The 22,627-nt window shown below is 37.8% G+C and overlaps 3 protein-coding genes across 4 annotated transcripts in view; 2 read left to right on the forward strand and 1 right to left on the reverse strand.

Moving 5' to 3' along the window:
- The window catches only part of LOC109033638 (zwei Ig domain protein zig-8), a 460,442-nt gene that overhangs the window by 421,534 nt on the left and 16,281 nt on the right, over nucleotides 1-22,627 (reverse strand). The window lies entirely within an intron of this gene.
- On the forward strand, nucleotides 1,513-21,679 carry LOC109033632 (uncharacterized). The gene is made up of 7 exons (XM_019046336.2): nucleotides 1,513-3,694; nucleotides 4,433-4,829; nucleotides 6,910-7,142; nucleotides 9,459-9,540; nucleotides 10,417-10,455; nucleotides 11,056-11,449; nucleotides 21,236-21,679. Exons 1-7 carry the CDS (start codon nucleotides 3,446-3,448, stop codon nucleotides 21,423-21,425), a joined length of 1,584 nt encoding a protein of 527 aa, XP_018901881.2. The 5' UTR covers nucleotides 1,513-3,445; the 3' UTR covers nucleotides 21,426-21,679.
- On the forward strand, nucleotides 11,736-14,873 carry LOC140224003 (uncharacterized). Its single transcript, XM_072296750.1, has one exon. The coding sequence runs from the start codon at nucleotides 14,190-14,192 to the stop codon at nucleotides 14,871-14,873; it is 684 nt and encodes a 227-aa protein (XP_072152851.1). The 5' UTR covers nucleotides 11,736-14,189.

Below are 22,627 nucleotides of genomic sequence, written 5' to 3' on the forward strand. Positions count from 1 at the left end.
CGAAGCAGCAAGTATAAAAATAAAAATAAAGAAAAGAAGATTTCTTACAACCACTATGCTGCCATTTTTTGTTGCTTTATTTACATTACCCTGAGGCCTCACGGCTTACACGTCTTCACAGGGTGTCTACTGAAACAGACTGCCCAAAAATTATTACTTAAACAGTACTTTTTTGGTACATTCCCAAGAATTTCAGTACCTTCTTAAAAGAAAAATTCAGTACTTTTTCAGTACCTCCATTTGATGAAATTCGCAAACTTTCGGAAATTTGAATTTATCGCTCAAATTGCGACACAAATGACAAAAATGACAAAAATTCCGGACCTTCTTGTGGATTTTCCGCACTTTTTCAGTACTTCCGGACCGCCCTTACAAAAACCAGTAGTATTTCCGGAAAGTCCGGAAATTCCAGACTTGTAGAAACCCTCCATAATAGGGATACAAATATAAAAACAACCGAAACTCACAAAATATTGTTGAATAGTTGGGAAAATACGAGAGTATCCCTAGTAAATTTGACAATCTTAGCAAGGGTTTTGAGTACCCCAAATACCGCGGTCAAAACAGACGGTGTCTCTGAGTTAATGGTATAGGGTGGGGCGCGGATAAGAAGGCGAGGGTGAAAACGTCGCGTCGTGTAGTTCGAGAAATAATTAAGAAGCGCCCAGGACAAAAACGGGTGTGAACATAAATATGATCGTTTACCGGGCAATTGGCTAATTTTACAAGATCATTTGCGTCTAAAGATTTAATCAAGCAAAAGCTATAAAAGGGGACGCAAACGCGTTCATCGGGGGAACAATGCTGCGCGTAGGGGGGCTCCTTGGCGCAGACCTCTGCAAATCCCAGTGTCAGATTTCTCAAAAAATCCTCGTACTTTTTACTGAAGGGGCGTAAGCATACAATGGAGAATTTGCATGCAAATTTTTAGTGCTACATCTGAAAGTGCTTAAAGAGCTGATTTCACAGAATTTTTTATAATTTTTTTCTGATATGGGAAATGGTGTAAAAATAGATTTATAAGTGAGAAAATGCACCGGCGAGATTTCCCCTTTAAACACACGTATTTTATCAGATTAGATCATCGTGTCATATCTTCTCCAATAATTGTTCGATTCACGAACCAAAGGTATCCGCGTGTTCCGTTCACTCAGTATTTTCCACTTAAGCACGAAATTCATCAAATTTTAGACACCTGCAAATTCTCTATTCCCAAATAGTACAGTTTTATTAACTAAAGAAGGTGAAAATTTCTCCTCGATGACCAACTCACTTTTTCTCTAATCATTTGAAGAACAAAATGTTTTTTGAAGTCCCTTAATGACGAGCTACCTTTCGTTACAATTATTTAAAGGGCGGAAAAAGTTTTTGAAGTCAGACGAAGTATTCTTCAGGTGTATGGATTGACTATTTTACCCCAATTTTTTTTTTTTTTTTTTTTTTTGGTCAAGAAAAATTATTTCTTCAATAGATAACAAGAGATTATACATACATAGTTATTCCTAAGTACAAATTGGTAATTAGTTAATAGTAATAAAGTAGTCAAGAGTTAACTTCCCGAGACACGCCGGAATTACCACAAGGTACATCTTCGGCTGGAGGGGTACCCCCAAAAGTTGTCTTTCCCTTTTTTTCTGAGCGCAGGTGGCAACAATGGGGAACTGCAGCAATAATCCTTGGCAAAGTCGTCAAGGTGCAAAAGTCGAGGCCAAAACAAAAAGAGCGTCATGAAAATAAAGGAGCCCGGAAATGATCCGCCGGGCGGAGACCAGGAGGGTAGGAAGGACGTCCGGAAGACGTTATGGGAAACGTCGAAAAAATAACGCTTATTCCTCCTCTGATTCGAGCGCAACAATTAGGAGCTCTGTTTCCTCTTTGGAAGCGCTGTTTTGGATAAATTATAGCCGTTTCACAATAATTTGACGTCGAAAAGGTTGTAAAAAGTTCGTCCGTGTTGAGTTTTCATTCTACCTCCCGTGCCTTTTATTCCTTTTAAACGGCGCTTTCGTTTCCTCTTTCTGGCTCCTGGATGCTACCCTTTTACTCACAGGGCTGCATCCCTCACAAAATTCTGGTGCGATGGTTTGTAATTTTAGCTCTTATTTCGTCTGCGGGGGAAAATGCTACCTGACGAAAAATATTCTAAACTTCATACCTCGTTATTTTGTTTTGTTTCCTTTTTGTGAATGGATTTTATAACAGGGTGTCTATTTTTTTCATTTTGGGAAATCCTGATGAAATCCTGATTTTTCCTGATTTTTGACCGCTGAATCCTAATTTCATATTTTTCCAAATCCTGATCAAATCCTGACTTTTTGCGGAGAAAAATTAACGGACGGATAGCGGATTATTTACAGAAATTAAGTGGACGGCCGACTTTTCTCAAATCCTGATTTTACGACCGATTTTTCTTCAAATCTTGCAGATGAAATCGGGATTAAGTCCTGATAGAATCGGGAATCTCCTGATGCTAGACACCCTGTATAACCTTAAAAAGTTCAGACTTTTTTAGATCAAATAACGCATGAAATCCTCTGAGTATTTGGGAGCGAAATATTCATAAGGTTTCCTAAAAATTCATGAATTTTCGAGAGAAATTTGACAACGCCTGATGGCTCCTACGGCGTTTTTCCTTAGCACGGCAGTATGAGCCACCGAGTGGCTGCACGCAGCAGCCAGCACGCTGCGCATTTGCATAGCCGTAGCGCCTACAGTTTTTAGATATGCAACGCGGACATCCATCAAGCACGAATAGTTGTATCCATAGGCGTTATCGTCCATGCTCCTCGGAATTGCTCATTTTGAAGCGAAGCATGGGGCCGAAATATTTAGAGCGTGTTTTTAGAGGATGATTTGAACGGACTTATTCGGAATCAGCCTAACCAAATCAGATGTTGCCGAATTCAAACGACCATTCTCCAAAAGACCTGCGCGCCAGAAATGAAACAATGCAAGAAAAGCTGTAAAAACTGTATCGATCGACCCGTTTAAAATCTTAGATTAACAGGACCGCGTTGAGCAAAAAGAAAGCAAGCCACATTAGCTATTGCCAAATTTAACTGAGCCATTTAATTTTTTTACAAGAGAACGTTTGTGCGGATTCCTTTGAAAATTTTGAGGAATTTGCTTCGTGCTATGCAAAAATTCACTGAAATTTGCAAATAAAAAAAATACGCACCACCGTTTCTAGTTCTACATAAAAAATTAAACTGTCCAATTAAATGTGACATGACTGATGTCGATTGGTTCCTTTCTACTCAACGCGGTCCTATTTAAGTACTGAAGAAATAGTGAAAAGAGCAGCAGACCATTTTAAAATTCTGTTTTCTCTGAAAACCAATTACCTTGGAAACGCAGTATTTTAAACCTACAATAATTCTCGTTCCCGATTTAGTGCGATCCAGACCTTTAAAGCCAACAACAAATATGATCATAGTCGCTCTTAATGAGCAAATTCGTGTTAGTGATAATTCTGATTCTTTGCTCGCGCGCGATAACACTGGATACAAACGTGTCAATTAATAATCCAGTCGTCATCTCTTCAACCAAGAGCCCCTTTTATCTTCGACCGAATACCGTTAATGTAAATACAGTTTTATTCAAAGATTCTGATGTGTCTAAAATTTGTTGGAATGCAGATGACGTCATTCTCCTTGCGATTCGCCGAGAAATGCAAGAACTGATACCTACAAAAGTGAGTATTTTGCGTTTCTACCATAGGGTCACGTGACCGAACAAATTTCCATCAATTCCAATGTGTTCACTATTATCTCTCATTATTCACAGTTATCGCTGATTCTTAATTCAAAATGCCTTATCTTTTCTTATATTCCTCTTAATTCCTTTCCTCACTTAAATTGAAATTCCATGACTTTTGTGCGAACTTTTAGGTATTTCGAAATATATTGTTGAAAATTGTATTTGATAAGAGACATGATTTCTCATTTTTTCTCACTTTCTGCGGAAAATTTCAAGCACGAAAATCGAAAAATTCCGAAGTCACTAGGCGGTGCATTTTCTCAATTTTAAATTTATTTTTATACTATTCCCCATATCAGAAAAAAATTACAAAAAATACAGTGAAATCAGCTGTTTGAGCACTTTCAGACGAAGCGACAAAAAATTTGCATGCAAATTCTCCATTCATTCATTAGTTTACCGCTGTCAATACAGGGAAATTGATGTACAGGGAAAGTTCCGTCAACATATTCCTCAATCAATTGAAAATAAAACTAAAAATAAGGCCTATTATAGTCTAAAAGAATTTTTCGAAGAACCTGATCAATTCATTTTGTATAAATTGTTGTAAATAAATAAATAATTGTTGTTTGATAAATTGTAAATTTGACTTGTGCCAGAGCTTGTTACTATAGGCTGTATGCATCAATAAAAAAATTCTATCTTTCTAAAAATTCCATTTGTCACTCCTCAGATGCCTGAAAACGTAACGAAGCTCTTCGACTACTACAAGCTGTTACTGGAAGCAGTGGACTCGCTCGAAACTGACGACGGCGACGGTGGGCAACGGCGGAAACTCATCGTGTCGGCCTTCGCAGACTCCATCGGGGGCCACCTCAACTTCTTAGGGATCCCTGCGACGAACGCGGGCTACTACACCGGCGACGTGGAGTACGAGGAGGCCCGCAACATGCACGATTTGTTTGACACCGTCAAAGAGTACCTGGCCACGAGCGGTCGCGACTGGCGAACACCCATCCCCTCTCCCATCGTCCCCGGAACAGTCCCCGTTCGGCCTCTCGAACTGCGCTTCCCGCTAAGACAGGATCCCTGCCGGGAATTGGTTCTTAGACCCGGAGCCAAAGTCGACGGTGAGTCGAGTAAAAGGAACCAGAGGGTTGAGTATTGAAATTGATAGACAAATCCATAGACAAAGATGGCATAGAGAGTACCTGCCGGGAGTTGGTTCTTAGACCCGGTGCCAACGTCGACGGTGAGTCGAGTAAAAGGAACCAGAGGGTTGATTATTGAAATTGATAGACAAATCTGTAGACAAAGATGGCATAGGGAGTACCTGCCGCGGGAGTTGGTTCTTAGACCCGGTGCCAACGTCGACGGTGAGTCGAGTAAAAGGAACCAGAGGGTTGATTATTGAAATTGATAGACAAATCTGTAGACAAAGATGGCATAGGGAGTACCTGCCGCGGGAGTTGGTTCTTAGACCCGGTGCCAACGTCGACGGTGAGTCGAGTAAAAGAAACCAGAGGGTTGATTATTGAAATTGATAGACGAATCTATGGACAAAGATGGCATAGAGAGTATGAAGCGAACCTATTGGTTTAAACGGGTGGTTCCTATAGACTGAAGGAGAAAATGATGGATTAGCTATATGGTCGCTCGTAGGTTGCCGTTAGTTAGTCTATTTGTCCATTGCAACCACCCGCTTCCACCAATAGGATTTCTTCACATCCCTTGTGTCTTCTTTGTCTATAGCTTTGTCTATCAAAATCAACAATCAGGCCGCAGCAGCCTGATAGACAAAGCGATAGACAAAAAGACATAAGGAGTATGGAGCGATGTTATAGGTTGACATGGATGGTTCTTATAGACTACGGGAGACGTCAATACCGCCACGTTATAGAGAATCGCCGCTGAAATATTCGAATGTTGCCAAATTTTCCCCGATAAAATAGTTGTTTGGAAATTTTTCAGACACTTCAGATCGAATTACGGATAAAATGATTTGCAAAATCGAAAGAAAAACATTCATTAATTTCCTAGAGAATACGTGTTTTATAAAAGGAAGTTTGGCAACTTCCATAGGCTTATGCGGCGTTATTGCCAGAGCCGTGCGAAAATGCCCGATTTCGCAATCCTAGAATTGCAGCAAACGTGAGGCAAATCTTTGGCCGTGAGGTGATAAAGCTCTTGTATAGGTCAGGAATTTGCGATTTAAGTAGAAATTCCTATGTCAAATTTGGTGAAAAACGCTATGGTGCCACTGGTTTTCTCTGGAACAAACTGCAGAGCTCAAAAAAAGCTCTCGAAGTTGAGGCCGTAATGGTGAGGATATCTCACGCTGTCCTGTGAGTTCACCTCTATATCAAGACAGATTCTCTATGCAAAGACAGGGAGCAAATATATTAGCAGGGTTGCAGTTTTTCCAGTTTTGGAGTACCCCAAAAAGTGGCAACCTTGTTAATGCATTTACTCCCTATCTTTGCATAGAGGGTTTGTCTTGATATAGAGGTGGACTCTCAGGATAGCGTGGGATATCTCCTCCATTACGGCGTGGATTTTGAGAGCTTTTTCTGAGCTTTGGAGTTGGTTTCAGAGAAAAGCAGGGGCACCATCGTGTTTCTCGCGAAATTTCGCAAAAGAAAAATTACTTAAACCGCAAATCTCCCACACATGCAAAAGCTCCATTTAAAAAAAAATTACTTTTTTTTCTCGCTCATTACGTTAAAAAGTAGGGTAAATCGTACACTTCACAATTACTGTGATATTATGCATGTTGGTATAAAATCATTCATTTGACCGAGAGGCAAATCAGAAATATGGTTGTGAGGCAAAAACGCTAGATCGTGGCGAACAGTCGGCGTTTTCGGGAACTCTCTGAACCCAAGCGTTCTTCCTCGGCAATGTTGAGCACACCGAAAAAAAAAACTCCGGCCACGGAAACCGTATTTGCGGGCTATATAGACATACCGTCCGCGTTCCGGGCTCAGAGGCCGAAAGTTCCGGGAGTAGCACCCGAAGCAATCGAAGCTACGGCTTCAGCACCCGGAAATTTCGGCTCCTAAGCCCAGAACGAACGGTATGTCTATATAGTCGGTAACTTTTTTGTTCAGTGTGCGATCTTGCAACCGTGCTTCGAGGCGCCGGCATCCATATGAAGGGAAAAACAGAAAAGGGGCGAATGAAGTGTTGATTTTAAATCTGTGTTTGCAGGTGGGACTGCAGACTTATTACCTATTCCTATGCCGTACCTAGACGACGAGAACCATCCCAATTCAATTGCCCTCCCTTTTCGTTTTAGGAGTTTATTCAGTCTTGGAAATGGAAACACGTCGAACGTGTTGCTCCGATATTACGAACTAGGTCTCGGCTGCTTGGCCCGTTCCTATCGGCCCAAGGATGTGGCATCTTTCAACGCTAACGTTAGTTCTTGGATTTTTAAATCGGTGAGTTCATTTCATCACTTTCGTTCCCGGCTCGATGCCTTTCGCGCTACTTTATTCTACTCCCTTGACCAATTCTCACGTCGATTTTATTCGGCAAGATGGTGGTATCAAGGGCGTAGACAAGGGAGGGGTCCAGGGGATCTGCCCCCCCTTTCATCCTTAGCCTCGTTAATTGTGCCTTTTTTTACTTTTGGAGGGCAGACATAGAATATTATCTGAGACGTACACAAAATAATGTAAATTTACCCCCAAATTTTTGAATAATGCAGGGTTGAGTTAATGTTTCTATCACAATTTTACATCCCCCCCCCCTTACAAATTCCTAGCTACGCCAATGGAGTATATATATCGCAGGCAATAGTAAAATCAGGCATTTTATCAAATGCCTAGGCAAATAGTCAAATATTCTAACTTACATTGAAATTGTGATTTTTTTCCTAATTTCAAACAAAATAATCCATTGCTCCTACAACAAAAAATTCTCAGTATAAAATTGCACACACAATAGTAGTTTTAACAATTTTAATCTCTGAAGAGACACTGATCTTGAAATTTTCAGCATGTCGTAAAATACAGAATTTTTGGAATTTCAACATTTAAAAAAGGAGAAGCAATTAAAGAGGAAGAGACAAAAAGAATTCGTAGGTTTGATGAGTTAGTTTTCTACAAATATTGAAAAATCGTGAGCTCTTCGCCATAAATTCACAAAATTTTGTAGACCGTCAAAATTTAACTATCTGCCTAGGCATTTGACAAAATGCCTGATTTCACTATTTGCCTGCGACATATCCATGGCCGAAAAGCGACACCGCGTAGCTCCATTGCGATGTTTCAACATTTTCGCTCTCATTTTATTTTTTAGAGGGAAGCAAGCCAACTTCATGGCTTGAAATTTATTCAGAACTGTGGTCGTTACGCAGCAGCCAACCACTGAAAAGAAGACTACACGTAAAAAATCGAAGAACAACCATGTTAAAGTTATTTAAGATAGTGGGATAAGTGGATTCAAAAGCCGATAAGTGCGTGCGAAAGAAAGCGTATTATCTGTGATTGCAATGTTATACACAGCGTTTATGCTTTATCTTTAATCAATGATTTCAAAGAGATACACACAGTTTTTATGAAAAGTTTCCTCAACTCTTCCTGAATGATCTCAAAAAGTATCAAAAATTCCGACGCGATAATTCCAATCGCTCTATTTTCTGTTTATGTGGCCCCAAAAAAATTAGATATCATACGAGTTTCTGAATCGTTACAATGAGGGTCCGCATTTTCTCTTTAACTATGGTAAAAACCGGAGCAGAAAGTCAAGAATCCTGGACGTGGTCCTGGTTTAGCGGCCGCTTCAGCGTCGCGCGAGCCAGGGAAGGAAACGCGGTGGAATCATCTTCGCCATCGGATCGACTGCACTGCGTTTGGCGCAATGCGGGAAGTATTCATGCAGTCTTGTAGGCGCTAGTACATGCGTCTTACGCCGACCGCACTGTTTGGCGCAATGCGTGAAGTATTCCTAAAGTCTTGCGGGCGCTGATATGCGTTTAACGCCAACCGCACTGTGAACTCACGTTAGAATAATCGCGGCATCGATTAAATGGGCCAAAACGGCCCTGGTTACGTTTTGAGGCCGTATGAATATGAGCATTTCAACATGGCCTCGTTTCTCCCGGTAAGATATTTTTTCCGAGAAAGTTAAGAAAGTTTTCTATAGTAGCTTTTTTTAAATTGAATGGACCATTAAACAAGGTATGAATTTAGGCACACTGATACCAGAATTTCACGTAGAATATGATTGGCGCAACGAAAACTACTGACATCAACTCCTTGCTAAGATATTTTTTAATAGAAGCTGTCCGAAAATTTCACTGAATTTTCTTTGTGCTCCGATGAAATTCGGTGAAATTCTCCAACAGATTCAACCAACAATTTCTCTATATAGCCCTGGATAGACGATCAAATTCCGAACCAATTCCGATCAAAGTAGACATGCTGATGACTGGTGGTCACCATCTACCATCAAATTTTGACGGGCCGCACTGTTTTGTTCAAAGTAAGATCAGAACGGAGTGCCACCATTCATCAATTCCTGCCACAGGAAACATTTCTGCCAAGTTTACATTTTAAAATGAAGCAAATCAATGAGTTTAAGACTGATGACTCACGACACTTTGATGCTACTTTGATCGGAATTGGTTCGGGAATTCGATCGTCTATCTAAGGCTTATAAAATAAAATGGCGGCGGCAATTTTGAAATGTGGCATGGCGCTTGTGATACCTTGGCCGGAAGGTAACGATATTTGTTTCCTATTTCTGCTCAGGTTTTGCCGCATTTACGAGGAACAAAATGGTATCCAGGCTTCAAGGGAGTCGCAAGGATAATTGAGACCGCGAGATTAGTAGGTAAGATCTTGATGGTTTTTTAAACGACAAAGATAAATTCTCTCTCAGAGCTATGTGGCGCGATTTGAAGTGACAATCGGTCAATTAACAACCCCTTTAGCGAGTTCCGCTTAAAACTGACACTCAGAATTAATCACCGCGCAATTATTCTGTCCAACTTCATTCTTCTTCTTCTTCATCCTTCTTTTACGCAATCTGAACCGAACTCGAGCGTCTACTATAATTAGAAGGGCACTTTGCTACGGTGTTTGAAAAGCAAGTTTCGTCTTTTAGCGTATTCAAAGTTGCGAACAATTTTTTCGGCATAGCTACTTTAAAACGTGTAATAATTAGCACCTGGCGTTTATATTCACAATTTTTGTTCGACTCGTCTCGCCGTTGACCATGAAAAACTTTTCAGCATGAAAACTGATTTGTAAAGTGTGGCGGTGGGGGGGGGGGGGTTCGTTCCCTCTTTCTCTATCTTCATTTCATCTTTCCTTGCGATATTAGATGCAAAAAATGGTCTTTATAAGCCAAATTGTAAACTGGTTCGGCGGTTGCGAATCTTGAGTTCTTGTGGACGTAGAGTGAGGTGAGCTTTGCAATTATTATCGTAGTAAATAAGAAAAACCGGGGAATCGCACTATATCGTCGCTTTGCTGACATAAGGGCGAAACTACAAATTGAGATGAGCCCGGAAAAGCATTGAAAGGTGTGGAAGACAGGGTTCATAGCAGAGTGTAGTTACGCCCTTATGTCAGGTAGGCGACGATATTAGGGGGATATTTCTCAAACGAATTTTCAAGCATTATCAACCCTCACTTCCATACAGTATGGGCACAATGGCACAAATTTTTTTAGTATTAATGTGCGCTTTTCTGCATTGATTTTCAGATTCCGGTGAAATTCAGCTGCCTTCTTCGAACACAACACGTGAGTTAAGACTTAAACGCTAACTGGAAGTATGAAGGATGATCTAGGGTTAAACGGCCAGCCTGCACGAGCGCGTTCTATGGGTCAAAATAAGACTTTTTTGTTGAATAAAGTTTTTTCTCCAAAAAAGCCCCCTGTCGGAGCTACAGCCGCCCCCCTCAAAAAAAAATTCGGAAAGTAAATTTTAGGCAACATGAAACGCGATTAAGCTAATCCTCGTTTTCAATAACTATAGTGTTCGAAAATCACAAGCGCCAACGCGACAAATGCGCCTCAGAAATCGGTCATAGTACCTACAAAATGAAGGCTCTGCGTCAACGTGGCCCCTAAAAATTGCCCCTTCCCCCTAAAAACAAAATCTTAATTTTTCTCTTTGATGAATTTTCGAGATTTCCCCCAAGTTACTACTAGCTCTATGACTAAAACATCTTGCGTTTAACTTTTCACTAAATGCGCCGTGATAAATGGGCAAAAAGTCAATCTTGGCCCCTAAAAAAATCTTCAATAGCCCCTAAAAATCGAGCTTGATGCGCCACATGGCTCCTAAAACTCAAAGGTGATTTTCGAACACTGTCAATAACGATATTTGTATTGTTTTAGCGATGACGCATTGGGAAGATTCCAGAGATAGACTCTGGAATAGGGGAAATCTGAACGCATCGCTGACGACAAAAACTGATGGAGCAATGCTTCGAATGCGATCGGCGGCTCCTGATTGGTTCTTGCGGGAGCTGGAGAAATGTGCTCATTTCTCGGGCCGATTCGCCAAGTTCTCACTCTCCAGAGATGCTGCAGTAGGCATCGTGCTCTGCTTTTTGGTCCTTCTCCTACTTCCTTGCTACATCCGTCATCTTCGGCGACGGAAAACCGCAAGAACACGGCGACTTCGGACGCGAGAGAGTGAGACAAAGCTCTTCCGAAAGCTCCTGGTTCTCTCCCCACAAGAAGGAGGAGCGGGCAAGAAAAGAAACTCCGGCCTGGTTCATACAGAACGGTAAGAGTAGTTGCTTTGAACTTGAACTTTGGTGTAGGTAACCGCAATATACCACTTAACACACTGAAAAAAAGATTGGTAGAATTTAACATTCCTTCACGCTATATTTCACACAGCGTGAAGGAATGATTCGTACATTCTACCAATCTTCAAGTCGATTCTGCCAGAGGAATGGTTACCTGTACCAGTATATAGTAAAGTTTACCTTTCTTCTGGCAGAATTAACTGTGAATTGACGTTGTGTGAAATACAGCATGAAGGAATGGTAAATTCTACCGATAGTAGATATGAATTGGGGGTTTGAGGGGCGCATCGTGCATTTTACATGAAAAAATTCAGGAGGATTGCAAGAGTGGACGTAACTATTTGCATTGCAACTCACAATGTAAGCGCTTGAGAAAAGGCGTAACGTTCATAGTTATGAGATGCACCCACTGCTGCATTAATAATATGCGCTGAAGATTAAATTACAGGTAATTATAGATTCAGCGAGTGATCACTGACGCGATCCTGCCATGTTGTCAACTCGAATCGCAGCGGTGATAGACAAGTGCGTTACCACTTAGTCATTCAACGCTCATATTGGATGCTACTGAAATCACGCTATTTGATGGAGCTAACCTAATTCGTCCGTTGTTGGTGATATTCACGCTCTGATCTATTCACTCAGAGTGCGGCGAGAATTTCACGCTGGATTTTTTTTAGCAAGAATAAGATGCTTTTTCAGACTTCATCAATATTTTGAATAATTTCTCGCGCTGTTAGAAAATACGGCCGAAATGCCGAGATTCGCGTTTTCGGCACTAAGAATTGACACTTTATCACGAGATACGCATTTCTGCAATTAGTGTTTTAAACCTATTTTTGGCGGATTCGTCAAAACTGTCAAAAGTTGAGATACGCACTTCTGCACTTTCACCATCGAAAAGTGGATAATCAATGCTTTTAACGTTGACCAGCAGTGTTGAAAATTCGGATCAATGATTACCCAATTTGAGATGCCTTTTTCAGCTTGTAGGGGATATCTATACTATAAGCTCCGAGACCTCCTAATTTTGCGTAACTGGTAACGCTTAGTTCCAGCGATCTACCAGGCCGATTTTCATGATTTTTGCGGCTAGGTAGAGCGGTGGCCGAGTCGACTAAGACGTCAAGACTTCAGTAGCGTCCACCTGGATTAAGGTGTGGGTTCATGCCCCGACTTCTATTGAATTTACTTGCTACCTGATTATCATTTATCGTTGTTTTACTGCAATATTTCATGAAGGAGTCATTCCAAGACGCTTCCTCTTGACTTCAAAATAAAGTTTTCTCATTATTCATCAAAACCAAAAATTATTTCATTCTACAAAGTATACCTCATATTGTAATTTTTGAGGGGAAAAATGAAACTAACACTGATAGGAGGTAAAAATAGGGCCGCGAAGCAGCCCATTGATGGCGCGGAGATATATATATATATATATAATTCAATTGTTAATCTTAGTTGCTATTCATAAATGCATAAATGAATAATACATGTATTCCAACTGCTTTCAATTTTTTTATTCACGATAACGAGTATATATGTACCGCCTAAAGAAGAAATTTAAAGGTAAGGGATTTATAAATTCTGCAATTGACTTTCTAGGTGAAAAAGGCATAGATTTGACGCTACCAACCTACACATGGTGCGGACCAGGAACTGATGTTGAAAAGAATTTAAGAGAAGGAAAACCCCCTAAAAATTCCCTCGACTTATTTTGCAAAGACCACGACTTGGTTTTTCACAATAGCGAAGACCCGGAGGTACGGAGAAAAGCAGATAAAATTTTAATAGATAAAGCTTGGGAAAGAGTGACTGCTAAAGATACTCCTTTAGAGGAGCGACTTACTGCTTACTTGGTTACAAATTTAATGAAAGCTAAAGTTGCTATGGGTGGTGGGATGGGAAAAACTGAAAAAAAGCAAGGAAGAAAAAAAATGGAAAAAAATAAAGGGAAAAGGATGTGTGCAGGTACTGGATTTCCCCACATTCTTAGTAAAATTAGATCTACATTAAAAAAAACAAAGGAGAGAGACATTTCTAAAGCAATTAAAATTGCTTTAAAGGCAGGTAAAAATTTTAAAGGTGGTAAAAAACATGGTCCTAGAATTATTCCAATACCAAAATCGGGCGGTATTTTACAGTACTTGGTGCCAATATTAGCGGGTCTTTCTAGCGTTGGAGCAATTGCCAATGACGCTAAGTCTATTTTACAAACTATAGAAAACATAAAAAATGCCCGGAAGGGTGGAGGAGTAAAAGAAGTGAATAAAAATTTAGTGATTGCTCCCTTCAAGAAAGGCTTCGGTTTGTACTTAAGACCTTATAACCCATATGAAGAAGCAAAAAACTTATAAAACAGCTACCCAAACGTGCATTAAATAATTATGAATTAGAATATTATGCACGAAAAATCGGAATTCGACACTTTCGGGGTGTTTTCATGATTGATGAGCTTAAGAGCCCTAGACAGAATGAAAGTGCAATCGTTAATTTGCAAAAGTCTCAACAATCAGGATCACACTGGGTAGCGTATTATCGGACGGAAAATAAAGTACTTTATTTTGATTCATTTGCCCTACAACCACCAATCGAAATTCTGAAATACTTTTCAAAAGTACCAGTCCTATATAATAGTGACACGTATCAAACTTTCGATAGTTATATTTGTGGTCATTTATGTCTTAAATTTTTAGTCAAGGAGTGTGGTTTAAAATGTCGTCAACATTTACATTGACAGGAAAAAAATCGATATTATCATGTAATTTTTTTCCTCCAATAGAGCTAAATCCTACACTTGATTATTCAATTGGTCTTATAAGCTTAGATACGTATAATTCAATTCCGAATATTGAAGCAAAGAAAAATAATCAATTAAAATGCAATGGGAAACTTATCTCTCTTCCTACTGGAGCTTATGAAATTAGTACGTTAGAGTCAGAGTTACAAAATTTATTTGGAGGTGTTGACAAAATTACATTAAAAGCAAATCATTCAACCCTCAAATGTGAGTTGAAAAGTGTTTATGGACTTGATTTTAACGTGCCGCATTCTTTAGGATCTGTATTGGGGTTTAGTAAAAAAGAGTTGCCACCAAACACATTACACATTTCTGATTTACCTATAAATATCACAACAGTTACTACAATATTAGTAGAATGTAATTTAGTTACTGGTGCTTATTTGAATGGGAAGGAATTCCATACTTTACACACTTTTGCAATCAGACAACCAGCAGGTTTTCGTATTACACAAGTTCCAAGTACAATTATTTATTTGCCCGTTCAATCTAGATTGATTGATACTTTATCTGTTAAATTACTTGATCAAAACGGAAATCTCCTTAATTTTAGAGGTGAAACCATTACTGTTCATTTACATTTGAAGCATGGGTTATAATTTTAAAAGATATATAAGAGAGTGTTCATCCAACACAAAATTTAGTTGTATTGAAAATTCGCCTAAATTGACGCAGCAAAGTGAGTTGATATTAAAAAGTTTAGGCTATAAAGTTAAAAATGGAAATGCTTCAAGTTTTAGACACTCCCAAATTCGACGATACAATATTCAGAAAGGAAAAACAAACGATTCATCCGAATAATCCATTAGCACTATCACACAATGACGTCATTCATTTTTCAATGAATCAAAATGATTCGTTAATTTATTTACATGATAGTCATATAATCGTTGAGGGAAGGTTAACAAATAAAGATGGCACAGAAAAACCTAAAAAAACTGATTTGGTGAGTGGTGGAATTTTACATATGTTCGATAAGGCAGAATTAAAAATAAATAATAAAACAATAGAACTTATCAATAAACCTGGTTTAATATGCATTCCTAAAATTTACACAATTTTTAGTACTGGTGATGCAACAAGATTAGAATCTATGGGGTGGAAAAACAGTAAAGCAATTATGGATTCCAAAGGAAATTTTACGGCGTTAATCCCTTTTTCAGTAATTTTTGCGACAGGTTTTGATTGTAGACAAGTTTTAATTAATCCCCGAGTTGAAGTATTGTTAACAAGAGCTAGGAATGATAATGATGCAGTATTGTCTTCAGAAACTGAAGAATGCAAAATAAATTTGACTAAATGTGTTTGGAAATTACCTTTTGTTAGCGTTAGTGATGTGGAAAGATTAAAATTTCTAAAGTTAATAGAAAAAGATCAACCCTTAAAAATAATTTTCAGAGGATGGGAGCTTTATCAGAATCCACAATTAATGACTAGTTCAAAGCAAACTTGGAATATTAAGACTTCTAATATGACAGAAAAACCGCGTTACGTAATTTTCTTCTTTCAGACTAATAGAAATGATAACCCACTGAAAAGCAGTAGTGAATATGATCATTGTAATCTAAAAAATGTAAAACTTATTTTGAATAATGAAGTTTTTCCCCACGAAGATTTAGATCAAAACGTGACATCAAAATATAATGAGTTTTATGATATGTATTGCAATCTTCAACCACATTTTTCCGAGTCTTACAATGATCCTCAGTTATCGTATGAGCAATTTAAAAAATCTCCTTTGTATATAATAGATTGTAGTCATCAAAATGAAAACTTAAGAAGTGGCGCGTGTAGCATTCGCATTGAATTTGAATGTGGAGCAGATATTGAAGCAGATACCTCAGCAAATTGTATTCTGATTAGAGATTATGTGTGTGAGTATACACCATTGACAGGTACAATGCAAATTTTACAATGAAATTAAAAAAGCAAAAGATTAAGTTACCGATTCAAAGTTTTCCTTTTGATCAAATAAAGTCTGAAGTACCCAAACATAGTATCCTGTTAGGAAATCATTTGAGAGCATTGATTGTAGGACCTTCAAATTGTGGTAAAACTTCTCTTCTCCTTACTTTACTTACAGATAAAAATGGTGTCAAGTTTAAAAATATTTATCTTTTTTCAAAATCGTTTAATCAACCTAAATATCAGTTTTTAAAAAAAGTTCTTGATCGCGTTCCTGATGTTCACTTTTACCACTTCCATGATAGAATATTAGACACTGAAGATGTTGAGAATCATTCAATCTGTATTTTTGATGATGTAATTAATTTACCTCAGGCGGCTATTCAGGAGATTTACTCTATGGGTAGGCATTCAAATATAGACTGTTTTTTTCTTGCACAAACTTATAGCAAAATAAAAAAACAGTTAATAAGGGACAACGCTAATCTAATTTGTCTTTTTCAAATCGATGATATGAATTTAAGACATGCATATAATGACTGTGCTAGTACAGATTTAACTTTTGAAAGTTTTAAAAAACTTTGTAAAGAATGCTGGATAGAACCATTTGGATTTTTGTCTATAAATAAAGACTGCTCGGTGAATAGTGGTAAGTATCGAAAAGGCTTAGATTCGTTTATCAGTTTGTAGAGAAAAATGGACGTAAAAGAAGAAATAATTAAAGCAGCCGATTCAATCCGTAAAAAATATAAACTTTTAAGGAAAGATTGGATAGTGAAGGAAAATGAATCCAGAAAATATTTTGAACCTTTAGTGAAACCGCTGCAAACGTTGGTGGACTTGACTAAAACTTCAGATCACAACTCTGAAAAACCAATTATTTCAAAACAAGTCAACAAAAAGGAAGAGGTAAAATTACTTGAAAATTTTGGAGTAAATAAATATCAAGAAAGAGAAAGTCATAATCAAAAATTAAGTACTCCTATGGATTCTGTTAAGAAAAATTTAATTTGGTCTCACAGTGGAGAGGATAATTTGCAAAATAGCATTTCAGAAAACTGGAGAAAGTATTCTGAACACATTGGGCCAGTTTCCAATGAATATTTAACAAATTTATGGAGGGATAAAGATGGCAAGTTCGATACCAAGTTTGGAGTTCGCATTGATGCTAATGAAAATACTTGGCGCATTGGGAACGTTGAAATTGATTTTGATAAAAATGATGACATTCATATAAAAGATCGCATTTTCAGTGGGACCCCAGGATTGTTTGAATTATTATTCAAAAAGCTGCCAAACCCACATATTTACACTAAAGAAGACTTAAATGCATATAAAGAAATTTTACTTGCATCAAACGCCCATTTACAAAAGTATGACAAAGATAAACCAATTGCTAGTAGTTCAGGTTTAAAATATCGGAGTATAATCCAAAAGATTTTTTCTGCAACAGGCTCTGGCTTCCTACCAGTCACTAATAAAAAAGTAGATTATATACGCTGGAATGATATAAATGAGTTAGTTGAGCGATTATTTCTCCTGAGAACAGCACAAAAAGCAGGACATTCAGGCGTTGAAATTGAGATAAACTCCATAGAACAAGAGCTTAAAGAGGAAGGTGTGATTGAATGATGAGTGATTCTATAGATAAATTCGGTCAAGCGCTTCACGCGAAAGTTACTCACGAGCATAAGCAAACAATCCGGAAAGAAATTCAAGTATTATTTGAGCAAATAAAAAGAGTACAGAGTGAAAAATTGAACTCTTTAACAAATGAAATTCAAAGTATAAGCAACCTAGTTAATAACGTGAAAAAGGAATTAGAAACACATTTACATAATAACGTTGATTTTGAAAAAGTGCAAAACACAGTTAGGGATGAACAAAGAAAAGAATTATTTCATCTTGCTAAAGTTTTTCGGTGGTATCGTTTTAACACAATCGTATCAAGTTTAGATAACGAACGATATATTTTTGCTTTAGATTTGAATGATCAGACTATATCATGGGTAGATCTGTTCCCAGAATACAAAATAGCGGTGAGTCAATTAAAGAAGCAGTAGTTCATGAACTGCATGCTCCAGCACGTAAAAATTTTGAACGCAGATATGTTGTTTTAAAAGGATTAAATGACCTTTATCAGGCAGATTTGATTGAATTACGTGAGTATGCAAAAGAAAATGATAATTTTAATTATATTTTAGTAGTCATAAATTGTTTTAGTAAAAAAGCATTTTTAGAACCTATGAAAAATAAATCAGGTGTTGCAGTTGCTGAAGCTTTAAGTAAAATTTTGAAAAAAATTGAAACTCCGTTTAAATATCTGCAGAGTGATATGGGCACAGATTTTAAAAATGCTCATGTATCAAAATTATTAAAGCAATATAATGTTATTCATTACACAAGCTTTTCAGCTTTGAAAGCAAGTATAGTAGAGCGGTTGAATAGAACTATAAAATCATGGCTTTTTAAAGCTATGTCAGTTCAAGGTAGTCATAGGTGGTTGGACATTTTATCAGATATTGTAGATAAGTATAATAATCGAGTTCATAGAACAATCGGTATAGCTCCAAATAAAGTAAATGAAAAAAATGAGGCTAAAATTCTAAGAAGATTAAGAAAAAGACCACTTCCACCAAAAACAAAAATTAAAATAAAAGTTGGAGATCCTGTCAGAATTTCAAAGCAGAGAGGAATTTTCGATAAATCATATTATTTTAACTGGACGCCGGAAATTTTTATTATTGATAAAATAGAGCCAACGAGGCCTGTTACTTTTTCTCTTCGAGACATATATGGAGAGAAAATTCTAGGAAAATTTTATAAGGAAGAAATAAAAAAAACTAAGTACCCAGATATCTATCTAATTGAAAAGATCATAAAAAGTAAACCTGGCTACAACTATGTTAAATATTTAGGGTTTGATAGTAAATATAATGAATGGATAAAATCAGAAAATGTTATATAAAGGAGGTATTTTCTGAAATTCTGCAGTTCAGTTATAACTGTTCTAAAGTGGAGTTCAGTAATAAACTATAGAGTTTTTAGTGTGTTCGTGAAAAAAAAAATGGATTTGAATCAATTAGGTAAATATATTCGTTGGGGTGATCTAATGGCTTTACGTGTAGATATAATTAGGAAATTAGAATTAACAGATAGATATTCAGAATTACCATGGCAACTTGTAGAGGAATTAAGCCCCTTTCTTCACTGGGATGATATTTCTGAAACACGCTTAAGTGAAGATTTTATGCATGATCATAGCCAACATTTAGATTGGTCTAAAGTTTTAGAGTATAATAATGTAAGTTTGGATTTCATTCGGAATCATCTACATAGCGTTAGAAATAATTGGGATGAAATTTGTAGGTATCAAGATATTGCCGATGATCAATTCTTGGAAGAGTTTTCAGATCTTATAAATTTTAAATTGGTTTCACGTTTTCAAAAATTGAGCATTAGTCAGATAAGTAAATTCAGGAGTAAGTTAGATTTTTCTATACTCCAAAACTTTCAACGAATACCCGCACATATTATTACAGAACTTAAACCGAAAGTATAAAAAAAAAAAAGTCAATATTCGATATATATTTTTGAAATGCTTATGTCTGTATGCAAAAAATCGAAAATGATGAGCTTATCAAGTTGATATCGATAGGTAATGAAGAATTACTTATGAAAAAAAACAACGATATCAATCATGCGTCTGTACATTTTTTTTCTTTTTTCCAACACGCTGAGCCCATTAATTTGGTGTCAATAGGTTGTGAAGGACTCGCTATTATGATTGAATGATATAACCCTACACGCTGAGCCCATTAAATTGGTGTCGATAGGTTGTGAAAGGTACTTATCATCTAATGTTCGAAAAGTCCAACATGCTGAGCTCATTAATTTGATGTCGATAGGTTATGGAGGAACTACAGAACATTAAATTGTGCAGACCCAACACGCTGAGCCCATTAAATTGGAGTCAATAGGTAGTGAAAGGTCTAAAATATTCTTTTGAAAATGTACAACTCATAAACAATAGGCTGTAAAGATTTTTTTGCACATTGATATTCATAGCGAAAAAAAAAAAAAAAAAAATGTATATCGAATTATAGAGTAGTTCTATGTCATCTTAAATGGCTAGAGCGGCGGAGGTTTTAGTGGGTATGCCATTCACATTATTCCATGGAGAATCCCACACACCCCTCTCTAATAGACAGTAGAGAGGATAGGTTTTAAAAACTTTCCTTCGCCTAATAAAAAAAAAAAAAAAAAAAAAAAAAAAAAAAAAAAATGAAAAAGGGGACACTGAGGGCAAATGAGCATACGCTGTTACCATTTTGTGAAGATTCGCTTCGCGAATCTTCACAAAATGGTAACAGCGTATGCTCATGTGCCCTCAGTGTCCCCATTTTTTCCCTACTACCGATCATTTTTTCAGTGCACGATTAGAGGCCTTTCATGCTGAGAGTAAAGACAATGCGAATCCATTTCTGATCGGTTTCCGTATTTTAGGCCTCCACAATGTCACAAACCGGAATAAATATTACATATCCTAAAATTGCGACGATTATAAACTGGAATAAACCGGAGAATTGGGGGTACGGCAAGGAACGAATGGAATGAGAGAGGGAACAGAGACAGGAATTCGAGAATGGGTTGGTCAAAGATTACAAAAAACGTCCGATTTGTGTAATCTTTATTCCCGTTTGTGACATCCATGAGCCGCGTTGTCACAACTCTCTCTATGAAGGGACTCCAGACACGGTAAGAACTCAGGGTTACCACAGTCAGAGAATACCGGGAAAACCGAGAAATATCAGGGAATTTTAAAAAATCACGGAAAACCTGGAAATGTCAGGGAAAAAGACGAAAATGTCAGGGAACAATTGTTGGGTCACCTTTATCTGCTGTCTAGAATGAATTCAAAGGACGAAGATGTGGCCCGAACTGTATGTAAAATCTACAAGTTTAAGGTTCGACTATTAAAGCAACACTTTCCGATGCACTGAACTAGGTTGAAGCACAAAGCAGAGGGTAATAATCATATTTTTTTGCATTTCAGATCTGATGACGAGGAGGTTCATTCGAAGTTCACATTTTTTAAGAATTTCTGGCGGGAAAAAAGGACGCTACCGACACATAGTGAAAGGAGTCTGTCACTTCTAGATAGAGAAAGAAGAAATCATAATGATGGTCCATCCTGCGCAACATTGCCCACCGACGATTGTGAACGTCTGTATAGATCTGAATAGATATTGTCACAGCTTAAAAGGTGTTAAAAAAGGAAATAACATTACATATCGATAGCTGAAGTATGCGAGACCACGTGTCTCCTTTTGCAACACTTCTACTCATATTGTATTTTTTCTGTTGACGTAATTTTTTGAAAGCTTCCTCGACTTTTCCTCTCTATCAGTCGAATATTCTGTAAACACAAGCTATGAAATTGGCTTGTTTCTCTTCGAGAAAATATACTAGAAGCGGAGATTTTGAATTACCGCATTAATAAATCGCTCTGAATGATTTGAATTCATAAATTGACAGCCGTTTTGGGCCCTAAAAATTTCATGGCCTGAGGGGCCGTTCAAGTATTTCGTAAGGCATTTTTGCCGACTTTTTGACCCTCCCTCCCGTAAGAAATCTCTGACCCCCTCCTTTTGAATTACGTGAGATTGGCCCATTTTTCCAGAGAAAACGGAGAAAGCATGATAAAATAGCTGGAATAAAGTTAAGGCTTTCGTAAAGGTATTTCGATGGAAATCGGCAAAAAAAGAAGCAAATAATTAAAAAATTGTCAAGGTGTTTACCAATTATAAAGAACCTAAATCGGAGACTTTTGAGGGGTGTTTTCCGAAGAGAATCGGGGACTTCTTTCCTGAAATAGTAACAGAACAAATTTTAAAACAAATAGTCTTTTTTTACAGCGGAAAGCTTACACAAGACTCGGCTTGACCTCTCTCCTCCCTTCGTAAGGCTCCGTAAGACAAGCGCGGACCCCCTGCATGCCCCCTTCAAGTGCCTTACGTAATACTTGCACGGCCCTTAACCTCAAAATTACTGACATACCCGCGTACTCCCCCTATACACTACTTCTGCCCGGGGGATGTTATCTGGCCTACCTGAAAAATTGAAGGCGAAATTGCAATTAGCGTAACCTCCGTGCGCCTAACGTGTCAGTTTTGCCTCCGTCAGAAAACGGCGCTGCTCGCTGGATATTTGGACGTATTAATGCTAAAAGGAACTATGTCTCACGTAGACCCTATGCACATAGTTCCTTTTAGCACGGATACGTTCATTTCAGCGGGACATTGACGCCGAGCCGAGGATCATTTTTTAATAAAAAGCCTTGGCGTGAATTTTTAAAGCTCCACCGGGTTATTCCAAGTTGCGCCGAGAGATGAAAAGCTCCACACTCGACGCCACGGCTGAGCCCCGAGTTAAGTGTTGCACAGTA

This window comes from Bemisia tabaci, chromosome 2 (assembly GCF_918797505.1).
Source record: "Bemisia tabaci chromosome 2, PGI_BMITA_v3".
Lineage (NCBI taxonomy): Eukaryota > Metazoa > Arthropoda > Insecta > Hemiptera > Aleyrodidae > Bemisia > Bemisia tabaci.

Coding starts and splice junctions, on each gene's coding strand:
- LOC109033632 (XM_019046336.2), top strand. CDS start 3,446: ATGAGCAAATTCGTGTTAGTGATAATTCTGATTCTTTGCTCGCGCGCG. Junction 3,695..4,432: donor AAGAACTGATACCTACAAAA/GTGAGTATTTTG, acceptor GTCACTCCTCAG/ATGCCTGAAAACGTAACGAA. Junction 10,456..11,055: donor GCCTTCTTCGAACACAACAC/GTGAGTTAAGAC, acceptor GTATTGTTTTAG/CGATGACGCATTGGGAAGAT.
- LOC140224003 (XM_072296750.1), top strand. CDS start 14,190: ATGTCGTCAACATTTACATTGACAGGAAAAAAATCGATATTATCATGT.